The sequence below is a fragment of the Oreochromis aureus genome, linkage group 19 (genome assembly GCF_013358895.1).
Source record: "Oreochromis aureus strain Israel breed Guangdong linkage group 19, ZZ_aureus, whole genome shotgun sequence".
Lineage (NCBI taxonomy): Eukaryota > Metazoa > Chordata > Actinopteri > Cichliformes > Cichlidae > Oreochromis > Oreochromis aureus.
This window is the reverse complement of record NC_052960.1, coordinates 14,916,837-14,943,030: the sequence shown is the minus strand read 5'-3', so window position 1 is coordinate 14,943,030 and position 26,194 is coordinate 14,916,837. Positions and strand designations below refer to the sequence as shown.

General features: G+C 44.2%; 1 protein-coding gene across 5 annotated transcripts in view; it reads left to right on the top strand.

Moving 5' to 3' along the window:
• meis2a (Meis homeobox 2a) overlaps positions 1–26,194 on the top strand; it is a 78,107-nt gene that overhangs the window by 35,000 nt on the left and 16,913 nt on the right. For all 5 annotated transcript variants that reach the window (XM_031747185.2, XM_031747187.2, XM_031747184.2 and 2 more), the window contains exon 10: positions 18,367–18,443. In XM_031747185.2, coding sequence (XP_031603045.1) covers positions 18,367–18,443 — 77 coding nt within the window. The remainder of the gene's footprint in view (positions 1–18,366; positions 18,444–26,194) is intronic.

Below are 26,194 nucleotides of genomic sequence, written 5' to 3'. Positions count from 1 at the left end.
TCACCAAATGCTACAGACCAGGCTTCAATCAGACATTAAACTTTTGAGTACCACTAACTGTTAGTTGAAAGAAAAATGCTGTTAGAATTTCCTGTTTTTGTGTGTGTCATTAAAACACAACAAAACAAAAAGGGATCCACAAATTATAAACACAGGCTTTATGGCAAGACTAGAAATTTTCTCAAGATTGGTCATTTTTCCTGATGAAAGCCCCATACAGCTTCTGCACAGACCTTTTGGAAGAGTCCCTGCCAATTATCTTTAGAATTGTTTTAAATTTGAATTGAAATAGCGGTGAGGAAAGGAGGGGCACATTTTTTTCAGAACGCTGGTTAATTCAGACCCTCTTTTTCCCCTTTCCCTCTCACCCCTTTATCACAAACCCTGCTTGTAGATGTTATCCAATCTTTATTTGTTTCTTTTGTGCAAAGCCTTGGCCAGTCTTGTACAAATAATAATCCCTCCCTTTTAACCTGCCTTCATTTCTCTACTGAGGAAGACGGCTAATTGAATTATCCCCCTTCTCTTCTCACCATCCACTTCTCCCACCCATAAACTCTCTCGCTCTTTTTCTCTTTTTCTCTTGCTCACACACACACACAAACACACACACTCACACCCATTAACCATTCTTCTTTCTTTTAATTTGTTAAGCAAATGTATTTGCCATAGCTGGATGCATTTGTGCAAGGGTGAATTCTTGGGGACTTTGGCCCCTGAATGGCCTATAGCGGCATTCTGCCATTCACGCATTCATTAACTGAGGGGTGAGGAGTGAAAGGAGCGGGCTTGTATTTTCTCAAACTGAGGGGCCAGCATGGAGCTCCTCTTCCATGAGCCGCAGGGGTCTCTCTACATATGTTCTCAACATCCAGCCATTGTCACATCTTCTGAAAAGCTCAAAAGGACAGGACCCCCTTCAAACACAAAAAAACAACACAGGCCAGTAGTAACAACTGTTGGCTTTTAGATTCAGTATAACAAAATTGCCCTTTGCCTCTCCCCTCCCACCCTCCCTTGCTTTACTCTGACCTCACACTCTCATGGGAGAACTCACAAGATTGTTTCCTTCATGACGGTCATATATAGCAAGTAACCTCACTTCAAGTCATATTTACCGCTAATCTCAGTATGCCAATTTCCCAGGCAAGGGGAAAGTACAGTTTTTGCACCATATTGATCTCAGAGACAGTTCTTCACAATTGCGCTATCAGAGAAGGCGGCGATAACCCTGATCTCTTTTATGTCAAGGCCATATGCGTATTCACTGCAGAGCTGGCAACCTTAAATGCCCCATATGCAATTGGCAGAAGGTTGGACAGATCAGCTGGTGTTAGCTGGCAGAAGAGGGTCAGACTGTCTCTCCACTCCCTTCTTCTATCTTCCCTCCCACTCTTTCTCTCTAATACCCCCCCTCCCTCACCATGAGGTTCTGGATGTCTTCCAGCCACATTAGGGGAAGGGAAATCCCAGACTGTTGGTATAAGCTTTTCAATACTACAGGGAGATTATGTTATCAGAAAGGTAAACTTCACTGTTAGGGGTAAAATGTTCTGCTGCACTTCAAAAGCATGGACCACAGAATTCAGGATAGGAAGAGAGAGTCAGATAAGTAGATAGAGAAAGATTTCAGAGAACGTGTCAGAGTTGTAAAATTGCAGTGATGGGAGTTTTTTCCTACCGTTGCAAAAGTAATGCCCTTTTGTGCTCAGCAAAAGCAAACTTTAAATTTTACAATTAGCCCCTTGGCGCCCCTGGTCTTCCTTCCCTCTCAACCCCTGCTAACCCCCCGCTAGCCCTTACTCACCCCTGTAAAGACAAGGGTTGGCCTAAAATGAAAACAGGAAGCACTCAGATACAAAGATACCTCTCTGGGATCTGGCCTTGTCTTTTTGACTAGTGTAAATTCTCCAACACCTATGAAAATAAATAAGGAACCTCAGGAGCAATCAAGGCCAAATTGAAAGTTTTCCTTAAATGTGTGCACTCAAACAAGGGAGTGAGGGATCGTAGGAGAGAGGGAGAGCGGTCAGTCAGACGAGTAAGTAGGTAGCCAACTCGAGCATCAAGCGTCTCAAGTTCTGTGCTGGGCCACCCTTTGGCCTGGGTGTTTTGGGAAATGCTGTTAAGCTGCTAAGCCAGGTGTATTGGTCCCCTGGGCTCCTTGAAAGGGAAGTGATATATCCTTTCGTCATTTAGAGGGTCCTTGGACTGTGAAGTAGAACTAAATGTTCAGCTCTGAAATGTTTATGTATAAGTAGATGGTATTTAAATGTAGCTATTAGTATAATTGGCTTTTATCATCCTAAATGTAACACCAGTACGAGTATTGACTAATGAGCTATGTTTTGACTGAAGCAATGAAATATACCTACGAGAACACTAAAGATACCAGTGCAGATAATACAGGTGTTCACCAGAGCGAGGAGTGTCTTAGAGTTAAGAGCATTGTGCTGAAAACATCATTAGATACACTAGTGACAGTAGCTATCCCCCCTGCCCCACCCACACATACGCACACTCCCGATCCAAGCCCAACATAGCATTAGTCTCCATGACGACAGGGTGTCATCGTCAGGTCGAGCCCTCCTATGGGAGCTGCTCTCTCTGCCACCCTTTATAGACGCACATAAAAGAGTCGGTTAGGGTCATTCACAAGACATGGACGCAGGCACGGCCAAAACCTGGCAACGGATGTTTGTTCCATACGATAAACAAGTGTACAAGTCCATCCCTTAAAAAGAGAGGACATGTTGTTTGAGTAGACTAAACAGTCAGCCCTGTAGTATCCCCAGTTTTGTTTAAGCTCCTCTAGTCCTTCTAATCCTTGTGTGTTGTTCCAGTACAAGCAGCATTTAGCTGGTGCAGACACACATCTGCAAACAGTTTGAAATAGCCCTTCCTCCTTTTACATCGAACTGCCAAAAGCTATTTATTCCATATTTGTTGGTGCCTACTTTTTCTTTCCCATATACATGGCACAGTACTTTTTTTCAATAAATAAATAGTCAACTTACTTATAATTTCATTTAACTGGATGGTTCATTTAAAAAAAAAAATTGTGTTTGATAATAGATCAGACAAAAAAAGTTTTAAATTGAAAATATTATTCAAAGTAACTTTAGCCGTCTTTTTGTTGACTGCAAAAAATAAAAATCTGTTTGCTTGTCCATCTCTCTAGGTTGTTGATAGTTTGGATGAACAAAGGAGAGGCAGGGGGTGGCTTTAGGGGTAAGAGCAGGGGGTGTAAGGAGGGGACTCCTAAGGGTCACAGAGGTGGACGCCTGGAGGAGGCCCACACACTAATCTGTCATGTGCTTGTTTGCCTCGGGAGCTCAAAAGTCAGTTCTCCAGTCACCCGTAGCAACCTGGGCGACAATTTGGTTCACTGCCACTGCCCAAATGTGTGATCATCAGTGGAAAACGCAGGAAAAAGAGTCATCACATGGTTACTTTTGTGACAAGACCCACTGCTCTGTGTGTGTTTGCAAAACAGATGTTAGTGACAATATGACAGGATAGTTTGGTGATGTTGGGCACAGGGGTAATTGAAAGTCATTGATAATGAGTGTGGAAGAGACCTTTGGTGGGGGTTCGAGGTTTGGTGCCTAGCTATTGTCTAGCCTCTGTGTTCTAATGCTGGCTGCTCAGCGACCCTGGAAAACAGACACAAGCCACCTCAGTCTGCCATCTGTTCTTCCCCAGCCAGTACACCACAGAGGGCCTAACGCAGCAGTGGCAGACCCTCACAGAGAAATGAGGCTTATTTTACTCAAGAATTTCAATCTACAAAGAAGAAAACAGAATGAGTAAATGAGTAAAATAAATCAAGTTTTTGTTTTCATTGCAGAGCAACTATGGCATTGTTTTCAAATGTTAGTGTGTCACAGCTCTTATGACTGACAAAAGCTTTGTTTACAGTGCTTTGGCGTAGATGGTAGGTGTTTCTAGAGATTTAGTGCTGTATTAGAATGTAATAAACCCTAATTCGTTTCATGCTCCAACATCAGACCTTTACACTTTGCCCTCTAATCCAGATCTGTCACAGTTCCACTTCAAAGCCAACTAACCCCACTTGGAATCTACTGACATATAAAGCGTGGCACATTAACCTCGCATTCGCTATACGCTGTGTGCGAGAAAAAAAAAAGTGTTGGCATGTTTTTTTGTAGTTTTTTTTCCCCTCTTAATCCCATACGCTTGCTTATCCTCAAAATGAGCATCATATTATATTGTGTATCTTTTAATGCTGGGATACCTGCACAAACACACCACTTCTCCTCCTCCGTGTTTCCTCTCATTTCCATCCCTTCCAGTTAATTTTCACTCCTGCTGTTTGCATCTTAATGCAGGTTGTTTAATGAAGTAGCAGAAATGAGTGCTTTCGCTGAGGGACTGTTTACGGTACATTCCCACTGCATGGAGGTGATTAAGTTGCGTGAAACTCCACAGTGTTTGCAAAAGAAAAAAGAGAGAGCAACCTACAAATTATCCTCCAGCAAAAATAAAATAATAATAGTAATAATAACACGTTTCACAAAAGGTGATATTATATGCATTTCTTTAAATAATGGTTTTAAATAAGGTGTCCCGGTTGAAGAGCTCCAGCACAGCGTGACTTTGACTGGCCCCTGTGGAGGTGACTGCACATGCCCTGACCACAGCAGACTACAAACAGAACTCAGCCTGTCAAGGCCGCTCAGATTTATAAACTTACAGCTCACAACAGTTGAGAGACTTCCAAGAACACACGTGCACAGAAAGGAGGATGCTTCTTTAAGTCTGTGTGCTCCACTGAGAATTGACCCCAGTTCAGTAACGTTTCCCTGCCTTCAGCACTGCTGTCCATTGCTTCTGTAGTAATAACACTGATCCAAGCTAGGACCTGGCTGAGCCAGCTCAGCGGGACATGGGACAGAATGACATCATATGCAGTGAGGGAGCCCAGCGTCTGCGATAGTGAACATGCCCCTGGTTAAAAAACAAGGTTATTAAGATGGTTGGAGCTGATTGTGTAGGATTTTCCTCCCTTCAACACTTTTCGGGTTATCTTATTCAAAACAAAATATATAAGAGGATTTTGGTTTGACGTCTCAAAACTAGTTCCCTTAAATTACCCCTTACCCTTCCAGAATATCCACCCGGCAGGCTGGTCTCATTGCCCCCGCGGTTGATTGCAGGGTTGTGGCAAGAGCTGTTAGAGCAGTGGCGGTTGCTTGCTGGGGACCATGGAGGCCAATGAGATTCTGCTGCAGGCCTCCAAGCTGCCCCACTATTGCTTTGATATTCATCTCACACCAAGAGGAGAAAATGCAAAAGGGAAAAGGAGCAGCACAGGAGTGGAAATGGCAAACCAGGCTAAAAAATGGGAGGGAGGCAAGGACAGAGAGATGGATGGAGGCACGGAGTATAAATCAAAAACAGACTATGTGTTTCACTGTTTGGTTTGTCATGGGAGCCTAGCTGCACCAAATCCCACTCCTGCCATTTTGTGTGATTTTTCTCCCCTCCCGTCCAACTCTTCTCAAATGCATGCTTTTGTTTTGCCCGGCTCTTAGTCCAGGGGTAGGCAGTGGGATTCCTGCACAGTGGGGTCCTTATAACTGGGAGCCATGCCTCTTGTTCTCACCTCTTCCCCCCACTTCCTCACCTTTTCATTTTCCCCCATTGATATCCTATCTCTATTCCCTCTCTGAACATATGGACTGGTTTTTTTAAGAGAGAGCTCAGTCCACATCAAAGACACAGGCTGAGCAGGTCAATTTGTTGCTCCTTTCCCCGACTCTTCCCCCTCCACTAGCCACAGTAGACCTTCCCTGCACGGCAACCATTTACCCAGAATGCTTCATTGCTCAAGCATTTCTGCTCAGCGCTTATACCGAGCCATGTGTTGTGTCTGCTCTCCACACAGAGCAGATGTAGTTCACTCCAGAACTCTGGATTTCTCTGTAGCCAAGTCCCTCCAAGATCATGTAAGGCTGAGCAAATGAGCATGTGTGATAGATAACAGTCTCTCTATCAAAAGTAGGCTTTATCACACACTGATAAGAAAAAGCAGATGGATAGAGGAAGAAGAGAACCAATGAAAAATCAAATAGGAAAAAAAAAACCAAATATATAAATCCAAATCTAAGCAGAACAGGCCTTGGCTCCAGATGTGAATCTCTCTTAATATTGATCTTGGGGAAAGCCAGTCCCCTACATCCCCAGGGCTGTACCAACTGACACACAAAGCACCTCTCTAAAGCCAATAAACCCGCTTGTACAATTATTTAGATAAAGAGGGTAACAACAGCAGTATATGCCTCCCAAACCAGCACCTCCTCCTTGGCTCTCATGCTCCTTCTCCAACTCCTGCTCCTCCTTTTCCTCTTTCTTCTCCAGCAATAGGATGAAGAAATGTAAAAGAGTGCGAGTGTGTGTGTGTGGAGGGGGCAAATGTGTAATTAGCCACACATTTCTGAATCCTCCTTAATGTTCATTACTGAAACCAGGGGCAATTACAAGTTCAAAGAGGTTTAGGGCACCCGCAGCCTGCATAATCAGTCACAAATTAGGCACCGCTCATTTGTCATAGCACAGCATGCACACTTGTACATGCACACAGAAACACACATGCATGCATATTGTCAGAGTTGAGTCATAGATAGGCTGACAGGCATCAATTTCCACAGAGGCACAAATCTCAGCTACCCGAAGGGAGTAAGTTAGGCCGCCCAATCCTCTTATGCTCTGAAGCTTTGTTTTCTTTACACAACAGCAAACACCACTGACACCTTCACCCTAACTTGCTCTGTGTTACACTGTATCCTGCTTGCAATCATCCTCTTATAAGCGTCCTGTTTGCATCTACAATCCCTCTCACCACCTGTCCTATCTTGTCTCCATTTTACAGCTTTTTTTTTTTAAACGGCTGTTTTCGTCTGTGTCAGTCTCTACCCACCTGGCTGCGTCTCTGCAACACGTGACAGTGTGCGTTTCATGTCTGTCCCTGGAGGTGTATCTCAGTTACCTCTGGGGTTGGGTCACAATAGCTAATCCTGTCTTCAGGTGGCTGTTTAGCACACTGAGAGGAGAGCTCGCAGAACCGGAGGTGAGCTCCTGTTACAGGACTCCCTGACCAGGGGTCACCTCCAACACTGTCAGAATGCGCACTGATACATGCACAAACAGACATGCACTCGTACACTGGCAGATGCATGCACACAGGCATACTTACAGTCTAGAATACACACACACATTGAGCCTGCTTATCTATCCCAGGTGGCTCAGCCTTCATCTCCCCTCTTTCTTGTTCTTCTTTATCTTCCTACTGTAATACGGTTCATCTAGTCTTTCCGTGACTTCTCTCATTCTCAGATCACTCTGAGTCTTGTTCACATTAGGATTCCCTGATATGATCTCCATGAAGACTTGCTCGAGTGGCCATGCGTTGCCTGTCCGGCCCGAAAAGCTGCTCTCACACAGGGGCACAGTTAGGTCTCTAGTGAATTGAATGGAGTCCTATCATGTGTGGCTCTGCCTCAGCATAGTAGGAGAGAGAACTCATTTTTCACTGAGGGAATGACATCCATCTCAGCAGCCAAACGCTGGCTGTTTCATTAAGTAACCCATCCAGGCAGACAGATGTGTTCACCACACAGCCATGTTTGCCTATGCAAGAGCGTGTATTAACCCACAATCCTTTGGGGGAGATTAATAGGGTACCAGCCCCTTTCCATTGATTATCTCCATGCCATTTTCCCCTCCTTTTCTTGGCTAGATATTAAAAACTAATGAAGCCTATTGAAATCGGGAACCGCAAGTCTCTTCACGGATCATTTTAGGTTATTTGGACTCAAACAGAGAAGGATCTCTTTAAGGCACAGTTTGAGTCGAATTAAGAAAATAAATGTGGAGAGCAGTGTTGAAGAAACAAGAGGGAAAAAAGAGGGGAGAGTGTGACTGTAAAAAGATGTGTGTTTAAGAAACGACAACTCCACTCCGACACATGGAGCGGAGACATGGCAGATGTTTGCAATTCCAGAAGATAGCAAAGCATTCCTAGTGTTAGAGCCATGTCCTAATTGCCATAATGGAGGTGGTAAGCACTGACAGTAATGGAATCGTGGGGATCTATCCCCAGCAACCTGAATTAGGGGCTGCCTGGCAGATCCACTTCAAGATGGCCTGTGCTTTTATGTCGAGATGACTTGTTTTCACTGATCCCGTTCTCATCCTTGCCATGGTCTTAGAACTTGAGGTCTTTGGGTTGGTGGTTGGCAGAAGGTGGTGCAGAGATGAGGGGTGTGAAGTAGATTAGTATGAAAGATCGGGCCAGTGAGTGAGCAAAGAGTTAACAGCGTCTATGTGATGGGCTCACCTCTGCACCAGGCCTGTTGAAAGGCGGCGGGGTGCTGTCGGGGAAAATGACTTCCTGAGACATTACCATCAATCACCAGACAGGTCAGGCCCCCCAATCCCGCCATGAGGATGGAAGAGAGAAGAGGGGGATGGGGATGCAGGATTAGACTAGAGGGGACAAAAACAGGGAAGAAGACCGTTGAGGAACAGACTATTAACAATCTCTTCCTCTCGCTGTTGGACTGTTTTATATCCTTCTCTTCCTCTGCCTATCTGTCTCTTCATGTCTTCCTCTGTTTCTATTTTCCGGTCCTCCATAAAACGGCTACCCAGGCATTCAGGAATGGCCCCTGCTGGTCAGAGTCCTCTCCTCAGCTCAATTGCATCATTAATTATTCCACAGGCAGTGGGCTAGAAGCAAATCTAAAGAGAGGAAGAGAAATAGAGAGTGAGCAAGAGTTAGATGGGGAGATGGGGGGCAGCTGTCTAACACCCCCAGTTGGTCTCGGTCTCACTCTCTGTCTCTCTCTTTCTCTTTCCGCAAATGAAGGATGGGAGAGGGGAGGGGCTTGGGTTACCTCAGTGAGCGGTTGTGTTACATTCCTGAGAAGGGAGGTGGGGTTGGGAGGGGGGGGTTCAACGAGTTGTTGAAAAGAACACAGTCGCTTGTCAACAGCCTCAGAGCTGAGGAGCCATGATGCCTTGCATCAGGCCTGCAGGTCAGTGACCTTCTGTTGTGCCCAGATAGAGAGAGGTAGAGGAAAACAGTGAAAAGAAAAAAACAAAACAACCGCATGGATGGTATGTGTCACTGCTGGTCTGTGACAGAGGTCAGTGAAAACTCTCAAAATTTCCAAAGCCTTCTCTTTACATCCTCAGCCACATACCACTGTATGTGTGCAGTGCCTGAGTGCCTGCGGATTATCCTTCTTCAAAGTACGAATAGAATAGAAGGGAGAGAAGAGGCAGTCGGAGAAGGAAAGAGAAAACGGCAAGCGCTGGCAGTCGTGCTAAAATGGCCCATTAGATTTAAGGAGTAAAAGTTCATCAGCTTTATTAATGGGAAGGTATATAAATGAAGTATGAATTACCTGACTTTTATGGAGTGGCGAGAGTGAAACTAGAGTGTCTTATGATATAATGTTTTAGTGAGCTGTTCTGAGCGCTCTGATGAGCAGGCTGCAGAGAGGAGGAGGGTGAGGAAAGAAAGAGTGGAGAGAGAGAGAGAGAGAAAGTGTGCTGGGGTCCCCTGAGTCCAGCGACTGGAAGGTTGCCTGATTGTTGCAAACATGTATAGCTGATCTGGTTAACTTGGAGACATGACCTATTCTATGGAAAAAAGTTCCTGCACAAAAATCTTCAGTTAAACATGTCTGCATATGCACATGCACATTTCTAAACATGCATGCATGCAAACATACAATAAATGCATAAGACATAAGCATAAGGACAAACACATATGCCAACACACACACAGACACACATGCTCCCCAGCATCCTGTAATAAGCAGTAAGCTGAGCTAGCTGATGGTCATCCTCCCATGGGGCTGCTGGGTGGCTGCCAACTTCCTGCCTGCTTTGTCAGTGGATAAAGCGCCTAACAAACGAGAGGGCTGTAGCTAGGCAGGCCAGCCAGGGCAAAGGTCACCTCGGCCTGCGGGCAGGATTGAGCCTAAGAGCACTACAAGCAGGGAGAAAATAGGATGGAAGAATGTACCTAAAGATTGGCTGCTATTGACCAGACTAAAAGCAACATAAGCCTAACAGGCTCTTCTCTTCTCTTCTCTTCTCTTCTCTTCTCTTCTCTTCTCTTCTCTTCTCTTCTCTTCTCTTCTCTTCTCTTGGCAGCACTTCATAAAGGCATTTTAACTCCTGTCACATGCCAACTCTCCTTTGAGAAACATTAAGAAAGTGAAAGATCCTGAGGGCATTTGTCAGTCCACACAGCCCCATGCAGCCAGCCGCCCCTGGGTGTTGAGCAATGACAGGAGATATCTCCTTGACTCATACACTCCTAGATGAAAGGGGAGCTCAGAAGACTTGCATTTCTGAAAGGCAAAAATTGTAGTCAGTAAAGAGAACAGACACAACAGGTAGGGGCAGGGTGGTGACTGATCAGGGCTTGGCTGACTTTGTTCCCTGGAAGTACTTGTGATCTCAGATGAATGCACCTATGCTTACTAGCAGCTATGTTCGTCCGGCTCACTGACAGAGACGTGATCTGAAGTGTCTGCCTGCCATGGACCTTCTTTTGCTGGCAGAGGGTAGAGAAAAAGGGAGGCAGAGGAGGAAAAGAGATAAAATGTTTCTTTCCACCCCAGCTGTCCATTTGGAGGGGGAGAAAATTTGACATGGTTGACTTGAACACATTTAGCATCATTAGCAAACAGGAAGTGTCCCCCGCAGCTGTTTTTTGGTAGGGGAGGGGGTGTTCCTGACTGCAATGTAATGGACAAATGTTACCGACCGTGTTTGCCTTTGATTCTTGACCTGAAAACAAAAATTGACATTACAAATGTCCTATGATATCTTCCAAATTGGCTTGACATTCCACAGTGGGCCCTGGGGGTTTCTTGTTTGTCCTCTGTAAGTGGTTGTGCTCTCGTTGTTGTGTCCTGAGGCTTACTATTAGAACGCACTGGCCTTTCTCTTGAGAATGTGGAGTCTTAAAGAAACCGAGGGAGAGAGTAGAAAGAGAGAGGGATAGAGCTAAAGGAGGTGCTGGATGTGTATTTGAATACTTATTCTCATTAAGTTAGTTCACAATGAAAGGGAGAACCGTCAAGTGGAAACTCTCAGAAGCTTCTATTTGAAGAGCGAACACCCCCCCTTTTTTCTGTAGCTCAATCTGTCCATCTTACCAAATGAATCTGTTTCTATTTCAATTGAAGATCAGCCCCACTTTACTTTGACTTAGGAAGTTAAACAAAGTGTAAGGAACACAATAGAGTAAGAGGGTAAACTTAGAGCGACTCTGTATGTTAATATTAAGTACTTTTTCCAACAAGCTCTTAGTTGTAAGTGCTTTACTGTCTTGACACCAGCCCCTGTTTTCCTGACATTTCTATGGGATGGTTTCCAACACTCTGTATTCCTGTAGTATACATTTGTCTCAAATTTACTTTGATACAATGTATTTTTAATTAAATTACACATTACTTTTTAAATCAGTTGCTCATAGCGTCTAAAAAAATGTAATGTTTCAGCCCAAGAAAACGGCTGCTTCCTTTGTAACATGTGCACATTGCGTGTTACTAAACCAGTGCCGATGTTTATTCAGAGGTTCACGTTGCCATGACTTTGTGACTGGCAACAATAACGCGTGGAGCTGTCTCATGCAGGCAAAGTGACCGGATCGACTGTTATGACCAACCCAGCAAACCTCTAATGATCTCTTCATAGGTTTGAAAAGTACTGTGCAAAGGCAAAACACCAGTCATTTCACAACTCTAACAAGCAACATCATAGCACAAAATGGAACAGGAGAGTCATTACTAAGAATTATTTTTTTTAAAAATCCACCAAAGGTTGGAAAATGTATACCAATAAAGTTTTAATAGGAACAAATCCCTTTGTAGGATGATCCTTTGGCTCGGCTGTAGTCATTGCAAGAACATGTTTTAAAGATTTCTTGAGAGCAAGTAGTGAGCGTGGCTGTGTGTTGACATCATGCAAGCTAGAAAGGAGAGCAGAACAGAGCTGGGTGCCCCTGAGCAGGCAGTTACCACAACAAAGCCAGCAGCCTGGACTGAAAAACCAGGCCAAATTCCTGCCCTCTAGGACCTGGCTTAAAGCTTGAGCGGAAACTTTGAAAAAGGGGGACGAGACGAGATGAGAGGAAAGGAGAAACGATGAGGTGAACTAAAGAGGGTACGAGATGAGGGCAAAGGGGTTAGTGAGTATAGCGAGAGAAGTATTGCTGTTGGGACCTATAGAGTACAGTGGGAGAAGGAGAGATTGAAGGAAACAAGAGAGAGATAGAAAACCAGGGCCCACACTGCAAGGATGGAAGGATCACGTTCCTCCTCTTGAAAGCGCAGGGTCAGCCATGCGGTGAAAAAATAAGCCATGATCTCAATCTGACGATTAGACAGGCGCATTTCTGTGTTATGTCTCCGGGCCACAAGTGGGTCTGCAACACAGCACACATGCAGTTTGTAGATATAACTGTTGGCAAAGACTAATAGATTTGTGGTTGAGCTCAACAGAAACTCATTTGGGAGTTTCATTTTGATTTCTGTGTACATAATGAGCAGGTTTTTTTTATTTATTTTTTTAAACATTTTTATCTCCTCTATTGGATAAAATGATATCTTTCATTTCATTATGCATGATAGAATTTGGAAGTGTTACCCTAAAACATCGCGCTCTTTTTGTTGGTCGATCGCTAAGTCTGGAGGTGCATTGGGATTGTGTGGGAGTGATTGCTATTTAGCCTCATGGAGCTTGGTACAATCAGATGCCTATATCTTTCACATCCTCCAGGGTTATTTCCTCACCCTCTCTTCCATTCATTCCTCCCTCTTCTGACTCCCCGCACCCGCTCTTACTCTTGCTGGAGCTTGGCAGGCAAACGGGGCAGTTATGCCGTAGAGCTTCTCTACAACCTTGCACTGTCTCCAGTGAACATAAATTAATGGTGTAGAGCAAACAGGCTGCTGGCAGAGGTCCAGGAGCTGGCTTCAGGAGCCCAGCCAGCGATTGTTGTGGGGGGCCGTGGCAGCAACAGCAGTAGTAGTACTGATACACTGCCAACCAGCCAGCCAGTCAGAGAGGCAGACAGACAGACTGGGGGCCCTTTTGCTCTATAATAGATGCCGCAGGCCTCACCAGTCCACCTTGTATTTGCAATCATCACTGTTTTACTGTCAGAGGGCAGTCCACTGAGAGCCCTTATACTTACTGTGGAAGCTTTGGAGTTTGCAGCGAGAGCAAGACAAGTGTAGTGGTATGTTCTGAATGCAGATCGTATGAGGTGTAGATATGGATGTACTTTTATTTGCTGTTATCAGAGGTTGGCATGCAGTGCGTGCGGTTTCTTGTTTGGCATCATGTGAGTTCTGTTTATAAGCTGGCAGTATCCCTGTGTGTGTAGTGGAGTGAGAGCAAGAGCGAGAGAGAAAGGGAAAGCAGCAGGGTTGAGTCACTGAGTCATGTGGCATTCTTGCCTGTTTTCAGACTGTTGTCAGGAAGCAGTGCAGTTCCTAGTGAAATAAAACAAACACCCAAATAACCCTCAACTGCCTCCCATCTCCATTTCCCCCAAATCACACAAAGACAGGGAGAAAGAGAGAACAGAGTAGAGAAAGTTGGAGATGAGCTTGAACGTAGGGAAGGACAACAGCATTTTTTTTATTTTCAAAAGTCCCACATATGTATACCCAAGTTTGCCATTCTTACCATTTAAAAGTCCATTAAAAAAAGTCCATTATTTGGAATCAATTACATAAATAAAACTGATCTTTTAAATAGTAAAGCTGGATTATTTACCAATTGCAAATTTCTTGCAAATTTGTACTCACTATTACCAAATTTAACCACAAATATTTTTTTGCATTTATTCAGACAAATTTGAAAAGTTGATTTCTCAGAAATAGAACGCACTTCTCTTTTTAATTGTCATGTGTCCGTCCATTTGATGTCTAGAGATGGACGTAATTAACTGTATTTTTCAATATAAATCACAAAACCTGTCAGAAACCTGCGACTAAAAAGCCAAACATTAGGTAGGCTGTGTGCATAAACACTCGCGAGGATTCAAAAACTCCAACTGGATTTATTTGTCATATCTGTTTGATCTCTCAGTAATGCTGATATGCATTCAATCTCATTGTCATTTGTCAAAGAAGCCAATTGTAACATTATTAACAGCCCCAACTTGATATTTAAAATGTGCCAATCTTACCCCAGCTCAATGCCGAATCCATATTAAAATGTCATTCCTATATTTGATTGCGTTTATTTCTGACAGTGAATATTATTATCATCCTCCAGTCACTTTGATTAAAAACAAATATGATTCCAATCAGTGTGTGGAAGGCGTATATGAAAGGAAATATTGAGATGCAATATTTCCGTAAATTTAAATACAGAAGAGTCACAATAAAGTCCATCAGTGGCTCCAACACATGAAAAAGTTCTATATCTGTGTAGCAAATACTTTTTTTAAAATTTAATTAAAATTACCATGAAAATCAAAAAGAGGTTAAGCTAAATCACCCCACTGATCCCGAGTACATTCTTTGTGTTGTCATTGCACTGAGGGTAAACAGCCAATGGCCTTTGATTTCCTGTGAGTCATTAGCATGGAATTGGTTTGCAAGCCACTGTAACCTTGTGACCTGCCTCTATAACTCATGTCACACACTGATGATGTAATTCATCAATGGGGTCCAACTGCAGCTCATGCAAGGAGCTGCAGGTTCAGGGGGAGGAGTGGAAGCCGCAGTGCAGGAAAAGTGGTGGGGGTTGTACGGAACAGCCGGGATAATGACCGGGCGCGGGATTTGATGATGGGTGCATATAGGTGTCAGGAGAGCACTAAAGTGATATATGACAAACTGGATGTTGGATGAGTAGATAGGTGTGCAAAAGGTGTGGTGTCAAGTTAAGACGGGTCCAGCGGTAGATGTAGTTATTGCATACAATGAAATGCCAAGCCGCTAAGCTGGGTTCAGGCAGGGGGTGGTGGGGGTGAGGGTGGGGTGGGGTCAAGGACCGTACGCAGCAGATGCTAGAGCTACCTCAGCTTGTAATGTTCAGCAACCACAGGGGCCATTACATCCAGCACTATCAGAGAGCACAGAGCACATTAAACCCTGTAATTTAGCCAGCAGTCGGTCACACACACACACATACACACACACACATCGAAGCACAGACACAGCTCAATTCTTAGGAAAAGACAGAATATGGTCCACCTGCATCGGTGTTTGTGTTGATGTTTGTCTGAGTGGGTTTTTTTTTTTAAAGATCAGACTGCAGGAGCTAGACAACATGTGCACATCAGGATAATGTGCCCTGTTCCATTAACAGGTTTCAGAATAATTAACGGGGTTGTTTCGATCCGAGACTCGCGCTGCCGGGACAACAAATTGAAACTGCTCATGTCTGCCTCTAATTATTTATAGACTGCTTTACATTTTGTGGTCAATCTTCTTTTAAGGATATTGGCTGTGGTGTTTGTAACTGAACATATTGAGTGGTTCCAAAGCCAGTGGGGAGGTTATCAATACCATCTTTGATCTTCCACTGTGTTTGTGTTTCTTCCATTAAATACTCATGTCATATGTCCCCTGATGGTAGAGAGGGACATCTCCAGGAAGATACACATTGGAGCTGGGTTTTTTCAATCAATTCGCATTCATAGAAGATTTTGTCATATATATATATATATGTGTATATGTATTTTTTTGTGGCAGTTAACAATCAGAGATCACTTTGAGGTCTAAATAAACATTCTCCAGTTTCACAGCTACTCCAGACTTGTAACCACTAAGCCCACCATGTCAGCTTGTTTCTCATGTCCGTGTGTGTATGTTTGTGTGTGTGTGTGTGTCACCTGGTCTGGCTTGCATTCTAATTCATAAAAAAATCACACATATGTCGGGCATGGAGGGTCAGCAACAAATGCAAGACAAAGAATGCTGAGCAGAGATGAAGAGAAGAGACTGATTATGTGCTCACGATGTTTGTATGTTGCAGTCTGTTTGCGTTTAGATTTGTTTCTCTGTGTGTACGCTCAGCAGTGCCTATGGGCGAATGCTTACAAGTATTAAGATTGCAGGGGGTGATCATCTGACACAGGGAGGTATAAGTAAGGAGGGGAAGAGGTATGAGCTGAACGAAATAGGATTTTTTTTTTCTTGTCTATGCGGTCAGAGTAAATCTCCTTACTCAGGGGTTTTGTGTGCGAGGGGGGCTTTAACATCCCCACTCTCCTTGATGAGACATCTTTCTTGTTTGTTCAAACCATTCATTACGTGGTGGCTGTTGGACGAGCCGTGCCGCTGGCCAGCGTATTTATCACCAGGCTAGAGCGCGCTCTGGCTGACAGTAGGCGATTGATGACCGGGTCTGGGGCTGAGAGGCTGAGGAAGCCTTAATACAATGTAAATGACCCACTCCCATTTCCAATTTAGGCTGCTCCTATCTCCACACTTCCATACAACATCATCTTTAGCCAGCTCTCTACTTGTGTAGGTTTTTGGGCACATTTGCATACTCGAGGTTTGTATAGTGTATACTTAGAAGGAAAAATGGATAAAAAAAGGATATATATATAAACTAGAGCTTGTATCTTGTGCACCCTGTGGCTTCTCTTGAAAATGTTTACACAGAGACACACGCAAATGTGCATACACACACACACACACAATACCTTAGCAACTCTGTCTCCGGTAGCCAAGGAAATGTCAACACCTGGCAATCAAAAAATGTATTTCTATGCAAGCATTATCATCTTTCCTTTGTTAATGATTTTAGCATATTAAAAAGGACTAAGTACACAAGTACAAATCAGATTAATCCCCCTCTGCAGCCGGGAGTCATTATTTGTCCAATCTCAGCCTTGTTTGTTATTAATTGTGCACATTCCTCAAACCATTTTTTCATCCTTTCTTTAATTAAAACAGACTACATTTAAACAGGCAGGGCTACCTGAAAGGAGGAATCTCCTTCTTTGCTGATATGAATTCTCATATAAATTATTACAGCGGTAAATGAGAAAATGCTTCTTGAGCAACTGCTATCATTTCAAGTTAAAATTAAATTCAATTAACACAAGCTGGGCATACATTGCCAGCTGTGAAACGTGCTCAATGAGCATATACCCGGAAAGGAACTGAAACAATCAAATTAAAGTTTTGAAGATTTAAGGTATTTTTTTTCTTTTTTGGGGGGAGGGGGAGTTATAAACATCACCTCAAAAAGGATTTGTGTGTTTTGATTTGTAGGTGTCAGGTCTATGAATAATTTTCATCTGTCTATTTGCATTTCTGTTTGCACGTGCTTGTGTGCATGCATGCTTTCTGTTTACAGCGGCTGAATGAAACACATAGTGTCTCATTTGTTTCGTTTGCGTGCGCCCCGACTCCTAATCTGGCCCTTAAAGACATCTGTCACCAGCGATCACTGTTGTTTTGTCATGCTTCATAGCAGGCCCAGGGGGAGCAAGGCAGCCCAAGGTCTGCCATTTATATCAGCCAATGTTCTCTAGATTGGACCTGACACAAATAGTATCATTGCAGACCTTGTTGGAGAATTACATTTTCAGGTAAAAATCTTGGCATATCTGTGGAGCACATTTCACAGCATTCTCTTCTTTTAGCATTAGTCTCTTTTCAGCTGCTCTCTATGAAAGAGCCACCACCGGGATACATGTCAGACATTCAAGGAAAGATAAATGTATTCTCCACAAATCTTCACCCACTCAATCTGTTGCTCTGCTGGTATGTTATAAAAGGATTCTCAGACACCACAATATATGGCTTAGGCCTACTGGAAAGTCATGTTTGTCAAAGTGTGTATGGTCATAAGTGTCTTTTCTTTCTGGAGGTGTGCTATATGTTGTATTTGTGTAGGCAGGGTGGGGATAAAGAATGGGGGTTATCACTGGTGACAGTGTTGACGAACTTGTTTGGCCAGCTCCTACAGGTTTTGCACTGAACTGTGTGTGTGTGTGTGTGTGTGTGTGTGTGTGTGTGTGTGTGTGTGTGTGTGTGTGTGTGTGTGTGTGTGTGTGCGTGGGTGGACACGTGTATGGTGTGAATGTCTATAATGTGCAAGGGAGAGGCGGCATTGGGTGGAGGTCATGAGAAGGTCCAGTCTTAAGTTACACAATGCAACAAACACAGGAACATATCGAATAGATACAGTAATAAGCAACAGCCATGAAGTTGAGTCGAAGCACGTTTTCCAGCGCTTCACTGTACGACTGCTTACATGCATGGATATTTATGCTAATCTGTATGTCAAAGAGGCTCATGTATGTGTTTGTTTCTCTCTCTCTGCTTGCTCCTGCAGCACCCATACCCTTCTGAAGAGCAGAAGAAGCAGCTAGCCCAAGACACGGGCCTCACCATCTTGCAAGTAAACAACTGGTGAGTCAAGATTTCCGCTCGCCCTATCTCCACCACCAGCATCGCTCTGCCTTTTATTTTCAAAAGCCTTCGCCTCCCTCTCCCCATCAGCCAAGACGGCTAATGCTCCTAAAGTGTGAAAACCGTTTATGTACATCCCTCCCCATCACGTACAGACACATGCAGAGGTTCACACATAGACATACACACAGACAACCTTTGTAACATTATTATATGTAAGCTACCAGGATGTTCCGGTGTTATCTGTAAAGTGTTCCGCGGCTAAGTCAGTGGTCTTTGTGGTTTGATGCACATGTATTCACTGGGATATATTTAAGGGAGACAGGCGCTGATCATAAGCTACCCCTACAGCCCCCACACCCACCCCACCCCTTCATCCAAAACCATACCTAGCACCGCCACTGGTGCCCCCACAAAAGGCAAAACTGCCTTTCCACCCCCTCCCCATTTTACACCAGCTATATGGTGGATTAAGGTTTTGGTGGCCTGGCCAGCAGGGCCTTTGTAGATGGCTTAGCACATAACTGGGGGTGGTGGATTAAATAAAATGATCACAGAAGCAAAGAAATGATACAGGAATTACTTATCAAAATACTAGCCCAGGTTTTATCTGCAGCTTAATTTTGTTCAGTACATTCTCAGGGTGATGTTCAGATTAATTGAACTGACAGCTTCCTTTCAAAATTCCGGGAAGGTATTTGCACGGATTTCAGGTCTTACACAAACTTAATTATATGGAACCCCATTTTATCATTCTAATTCCATGTAGCGGGGGTTCTATTTACAAATGACAAGTCTGTGCCTTTTATTCACAGCTTTCCTTAATATATTTATCAAAGCGGGTTCATTTACAAAGTGCTCTATCTGTTGGGTACAGGCAGGCTGACATTAACGAAGCTTTTAGGTTTATCAGACTCGCAGCCTGACAAGCCACCCGAGGGTCAATTGATTTTTTGGTTCTGTGATTCATTTTTTTCTCATTTTTCCTGGATCACAATGAGAAACATGCCTGGAGAATTAGCCTGGTTTGTCGGCCTTATCTATCAGCCCCCTCCCTCGTGCTCCCCCCCACTATCTGACATACTCTGTCTCCTTCGTTTCTCTCTCTCTCGCTCCCTCTCTCTTTCTCTCCCTTTCTCTCCCCTTCTCTCTCACCCTTTGCTTTATTCCCTTCTAGCCAGGGGAAGTCAAGCTACTTAAATTGGCCACAGGAACCGCTGTTATCAGACTTTAATGCACCCTACAGTGTGGATAGCATTTCAATTACACTAGTAACCAAAGATTAGCCCCCGCTTGCCTGTTTCATGCCTCGTGCCACCGTTTCGGGACGCCATGCACCTTACCTACAGGAGCAGAAAATTGAGTTGCCTTGCCTGTGTCATGGTGATTAATGCAGAAATACTCTGCTAACCTGGGAGGAGAGAGAAATAGACAGAGACATAGACAGAGATAGATCTGAGACGAGTCCCTGCCTTCTCATTGGCCATGAAATTCAAGCCATCCATTTGGTCTGAAAGCATCTTGCACTGTGTAACATCCTTGAGCATACGCACACAGATGCATAATCACAGATGATCACAGAGCTGTGTATTAACTTTACACCAAGCCTCTCATAAAATACATACCAGTTACTGAAGAGGCTTGGAGTCCATTAGTGTATCTGTGCTGCATCCCGGCTGATGTCGGGAGGCCTGGGTGACTCTGCCACGTTACTGGCTATGTTACAGTAAGGGAAAGGTGAGAAGAGGGTGCAGTTTTCCACTTTTTACTATCCAGGCTAGGTAGCGAGTTATAGTTAAATGTCTGACCTTTTTGTTTTTCCCTTTGATATTTGGTCCAGTGGCTGCTCGGATCATTCACCCCAGATATGACAGAACTTAGCCATATGAAATTCCTGTTTCAAAAAAAACCCCTCAAATTCCTGGCTGGTCCCTTGCATTGTTCTGTTATTCCCTTTGATGCGTGGTTACTGCCATGTTACTGACCAGAGAGAGGGAGAGAGAGAGAGAGATAGCGACAGACAGGGGGAAAAAGAAGCAAAGGATGAGTGGGGGGAATAGGGAGGGGATGGCCGCCGTCTTCGGTTTCCAGAGCTCTCCCTCGGGGAAAGGATGTGCTGAATCAGGGCTTTGTCCGCCGGCACAATCGCAGCCCAGCGAGGGCACAACGGTGCACTGTGTGATAGTCAATAGACAGTGCATCTCACTCTCTCCCCTTTTGCCCCATCAAACCTCCCAGCACCATCCCCTCCAAATGACACCTAGCTTTAGGTTTACCTGGAGCTCACCTGTGCATGCAGAAAGCAAAACTCAACTGGTTTAAACCCTTTTGTCTCAGCGCCGCACTCTGATACTCCGGCAGATTCTAACTCTAGAATATATAATTAGAAAACAGCCTCACCTGTTTGTAGCCCACACGCCATCAGCTGTTTGATGTTAATAAGGGCAAAGGAAAGGGTTAAAGTCCACAATCTCATTGCTCTGGTGTCGAGCTTATGAGAGGAAAGACTTGATTATCCTGTTAATAGTTTCCCCTGCGTTCAAAGGTGTGTTTGTATGTGCATTATTACTAATGGGAACTTCAGAGATGTGTATGAGTATACAGTGTGTCAGGACACCATTAGTTGACCATTAGATAGTGTGGGGTTTTGTTTGCCCTGCTTACATTTGAGACAGCAGGCGTCATGCTAAGAGAACGTGGGAGTGGTCTGATATGTAATTGCATTTGTTTAAGATTGCAGGAAAAGGTGAGGGCCATGTCACACATGGCATTCTGGGATAGCGAAGTAGGTGAAATGGCAGACAGGTGTTCATAAGCTAAAGAAGCATTTAGAGTTTACAGTGTCTAGCAGCAGATTTGCCTTCCTCAGCAGCTCCCAGTGTCCTGCTATCATTCTGAACTAAATGGAGCCTGACCGAATCCTTTCATGTCTCAGCATCACACCCAGCACGATGTGCCCTCGCTCTCTGCCATAAACACACACACCGACTATCCTGCCGTTATTTACCACGGCAGCAACGGGCACGCGCGCGCTCACACAGGCGGCATGTAACTACACACACAGGGTTATTACATGGGCCTGAGAGATGACGCCGATGACAGATGACTGAAAGAAATGGCATCTAAAAAAAGGAAGGAAATCGGCCCGTCATTATTCCCTCATCTCGCAGGCAGCCAGTTGGTCATTTCCATGGCTGAGTGAGGGGGTTGGGTTGCAGTCGGGTGGGGGTGCAGAACAAATCAGAGAGCGAATATGTCATTTGTTGGCATCGATGATAACTGACTGCTGTGCCACTGGACCACTAATAACAATAAAGAGGGCACTAAGCCACACTCTATTTTTACTTGTCTGCCTCCTCTCTACAGCCCAGGGGGGACTACATGCACAGACACACACACACAAACACACACACAGTGAGGAGAGGCTCCAATTAGCGGCAGAAAGGAATACAATGAGTGAGTTATTAAGACACAGAGGCGGATCGCAGCCAACCTTTGCCCCCTGTCGGAGCACAGGTCACATGATAAGGGAAGGATATCCGCCAGACAACGGCGCCAAGCAGCCTGTGCCCACTGAGGAGATGAAATAGGCTCAATCTCTGTGGCAGTTCAGTGTGGAGTGTGGTGCACTGATTGTTTTCTTCTTTTTTTGACCTTGAACAGTCACCAGCATATAACTGTACATGTACTGTATTAGCAATAGTATGTTTAATTACTCTGTTTTAAGAACAGAAGGATGTGCTCTGACTAAGCTAGCAAACTGCGTTATGTGCGACCAATGTCATTCATATGTCGAGTAACTGAGCAGGCAGGTGCACTGGGGAAATAAGCTAAACAGGACTGAAACAGGATCTTGAAAGAATGCCACAAATAAAATAAAAAAGAAAGAAATAAGCACATAAAAAATCAAAAGTCATTACAGTCATATGCCTTGAACTTTAGCCTATCTATATAGAATCCCGATTATGACCCCCGATCGCGCTCTGCTGTGGCACAGCATGCAGATAAACTGAATTTAGATGGCTCTAAACTGACTGATCTGTAGCTCTCTTCACAGCAGGTTCCCCATTCCCATTCAGATCAACTCATCGTGGATCACCTCTAGATTTTACAGACTTCAAATCACTCAGCAGCGATACAAAGTAGCTGCACTGAAGGTTCATGTGCAAAATGCTAACATTTGTTTGTGGTGTCTGAAAACACGAAAGAGAAAAAGCAAAAGCAGCTTTGTTCCTCCACTTAGAAAGCATTTTCCATCCCCCTTTCTCGGGCCAAAGAGACACTTAGGAACACTGCCTTTTACGATTTTTTACGATTTTATGATTCTCTGGTTTGGCAGCGACGCCCATTATGAAATGAAAAATAATAACTAATATTTTCCAAATGTAACATAAAGTTATGAAACTGGCCTAGCCGCCTGTTTTTCCACATTCTTTATAAGTATTTACGTCTCATGAATCTCACACAGAGTCTTTTGAGGTCCCCCCCCACCCCGTACTCTGCTCACTGCCCACTCCCTACTTTTCTATCTCTTCTTTTCTACAACATTGGTGGGCTAGTTGACTGAAGTTGCTGGTTATCTGTCTAACTTTGACCCAGATGGAAATGTCATGCCTTTTTTTGGCTTCAACCAGGGACTCCCAGCAGTGGCCATCTCATGCCCCTGGCTTTCTAAATATACAGCCAGAGTGTGGAGAGGTTGTGGCTGCGTGCGTGTGTGTGTGTGTGTGTGTGTGTGTGTGTGTGTGTGTGTGTGTGTGTGTGTGTGTGTGTGTGTGTGTGTGTGTGTGTGTGTCTCTCTGGTGTATCTGTGTGTGCAAGCATGAGTGTATATGTGTGTCTAACTAAAAAGAGAGACTATCGGGGCGCTGCCAACACAGGCATCATGATCCCTCTCATTTAGGGACCGCTAATTGGCAGTTAATTAGCAGAATTGACTCTGTTGTCGGATCCCAAGTGCCATCCCCCCTACCAACACCCTCTACCCGCTAAGTTCATTTGATCTGGCTTCTTTCTTGATGCTGTAATAATAATCCCGTTTCATCTGTTTTGGAGGAAGAAACACATTTAGAAAAACATATTCTCACTATTGGCAAGATTAGAACAGAGCGGGCTCTCTTTTCGTAGCAGGTTTCATTTTCTTTTTCATTTTGTTCAGCGGTTGTTACAGATCCAAATATCTGTTAACTGCACAATCTAGACACATGCTTTACTCACAGTTTAAGCCATGGGAGTCTTAAACAGCTGACGCTAATGTGTGCCACCGTGCTCTCACAGTATATGTGAGTACATTAGCCCTGCTGAAATTCTCACTGTGATTAACAGGGCTCACTCACATTTTTATCAGGCACTGGGGGGCACGCTGGCTCGTAGCATGGTATGGACACCCAACGAGGCTATGAAGCAACCCAGTGCCCACCTCTGTATGAGTTATGGAAAACAGGTGGTACTTTAACAAAAACTGGCAATGTCGGCTGATCGTGCACAAAAATGAATGCCTTTTTTTAACTTGTTTTCCCATTGCAAGCTCAAGATTCTCCAAAGCGCAGACGGCATGCAAGAAGAACGAAGCCAGACCAGGCAAGATAGAGCGGCAAAGAGCTGAAAGAGGCATTACAGAGAAAGCATTAGAGAGAGATGGGAGGAGGGAGGTCTTTGTACTTCTCTGCTCCTTTTGGCTCTTTTATTCCTCAACGGCTTGGTTTTTATTGGTGGGTCGTTTAATAACAAGGGCTCTGCGTTTGAAATGAAGTCGAGCTGCGTTTGCGTGGGCAGGCCCCCTTTTTTTATTTTAAGATGGTAATTTCTGTACTAGGGGTGAGAACTGGGGAGAGATCGAGAGAAAGAGAGAGAGAAAGAGCGAGGAAGAGAATCCACTAGAGAGAGAGAAAGAGGGTGAGAGTGTGGGAGAGGGAGAATTCAAGGAGAAAACAAGGCAGGAAAGTAGGTTAATTTATTTCATTTGTAAGAAGAGAAAGAACTTAAAAAGAAAAAAGGGTTGATGATAGTGAGAAAGAAAGTGTAGGATGCTGTTTTCATGAACAAGCAGCTTAATGCACACGGGCAGCCACAGTAAGCCTGCTAGAATCTCCCTGTGCCTGAGGCCATCTGTGAGCAGAATAGCAATTTTATTACTTTGTCATTAAACCAATTTCACAGCAGTATTGTTTGTTAATGAGCAGCCACAAACGAGCGAAGATGTCACGTACTAGAATAGCAGCAAGATTTGTGACCCCAGCACTCCTCTATCTCATTCTCCCAACCTCTACCTCATTCTTATTCTTCTTCTCTTTCTGCCATCATCTTCTTTCTTTGCATCCTTACTGTCATCCTTTTTCTCTCTCACTCTTTCTGCCATCCTCCCATCCTGCTTATCCCTCCCGTTCTCCCCCCTGTTATAGAGATCCCTGGCTCATAAAAGGGGGAAACTGCTGAAAGATAAAATGCAAAGTCTATACAGTCGAGTCTCTGTTTATGAGCTTCCATTTGCCTTTAGAGCTCATTGGGACGAATAGTTTCTCCACAGGCTTTCAGGGTGTGCTGCTGGAAAGCCTGGCATATTGGCCTGTTATTTAGCTCTAAAGCCTGACATGGGTGCCAACATCAAGTGCCAACAGAGGGACTAAGCATTTGAATAGGTGCATAAGTCCCTTGGATTGTATGCTGGATGATGTCATGCAATAATTGTGATTTTTCAAAGTTGCTCAGAGCGCAAGGCTCGATCCCTGATTTTTATTGTGTTGTGCATTTTTTTTAAATCTAACTTAAATTTTGGCAGTTATGTTGAATAGTCTGGTTTCACAAAGAAAGTCATGCACTTCAGCTGTTGTGATGCTATATGTGTTTTTATGGCTAGTTGCTCTGTTTATGTTTTTACTTGGGAGGTCATCTGGCGCAGATGCTTGGTCTTTTTGTGGCTTATGACTGAAAGCGAACCAATGACACACAGGGAGAGAGACAGACAGAGGGAGAGAGAGAATTAAACTGAGGCCCCGGAGGATCAGACAACCTGACAGAGTAGATTTGGAATAATTAGTTTTATCTGCTGAGGGAGATAGCCAGCGGAGCTGTGTGTTAGCCACAGGGTGCTGCTATGTGTGCCTTGGTGGTGATGTGAATTAGGAGAATGGATGTTATGTATGTGTTTTTGTGCATTGGTGTGTGTGTTCAAAAGCAGGGGTGGGGTGCAGAGGACTAAAAGGGATAAAGGTGACCAGGTGTAACAGAATGGCCTTGAGGGTATATGTGTGTGTATGTGTGTGTTTGTGTGTGTTGGAGCCAGAGAGGACAGGAGCTCCTTCTTTGGCTGAGCTCTTTAAACTCCGTGAACCTTACCAAGGTATTTTCTCTCTGTCCAGGCATGCTCATTCTCTCACTCTTTCTGTTACTCTCTGTTTTCCTTTACCTCCTCCTTACACAATTTTCAATTCCCTCTGTCCTTGTGTTTGGGTGCACGGTAACACGATGTAAATAAGCATGTTCGTCTGTCTTTGCTTTGTTTCTGTGGTGCCACATTCAAAATAAGCTCCAATTACCGCCCACTCCGTCCTTTAGGACGTGATGAAAGTGAATGTGGTCGGGACAGAAAACGGGAGAGAGTTGTAATCACATTCTTAGCAACACTGCAGTGTAATATTCTTACCTGTTGTGTGCTTGTGTTTTTTCTGAAGCTGTGATTCATGGAACTGTGCCCTCTGTGGCTTTGAGGTGTAGGCCAATAAGCCCATCATGGGAGACCCTATAAATCAATA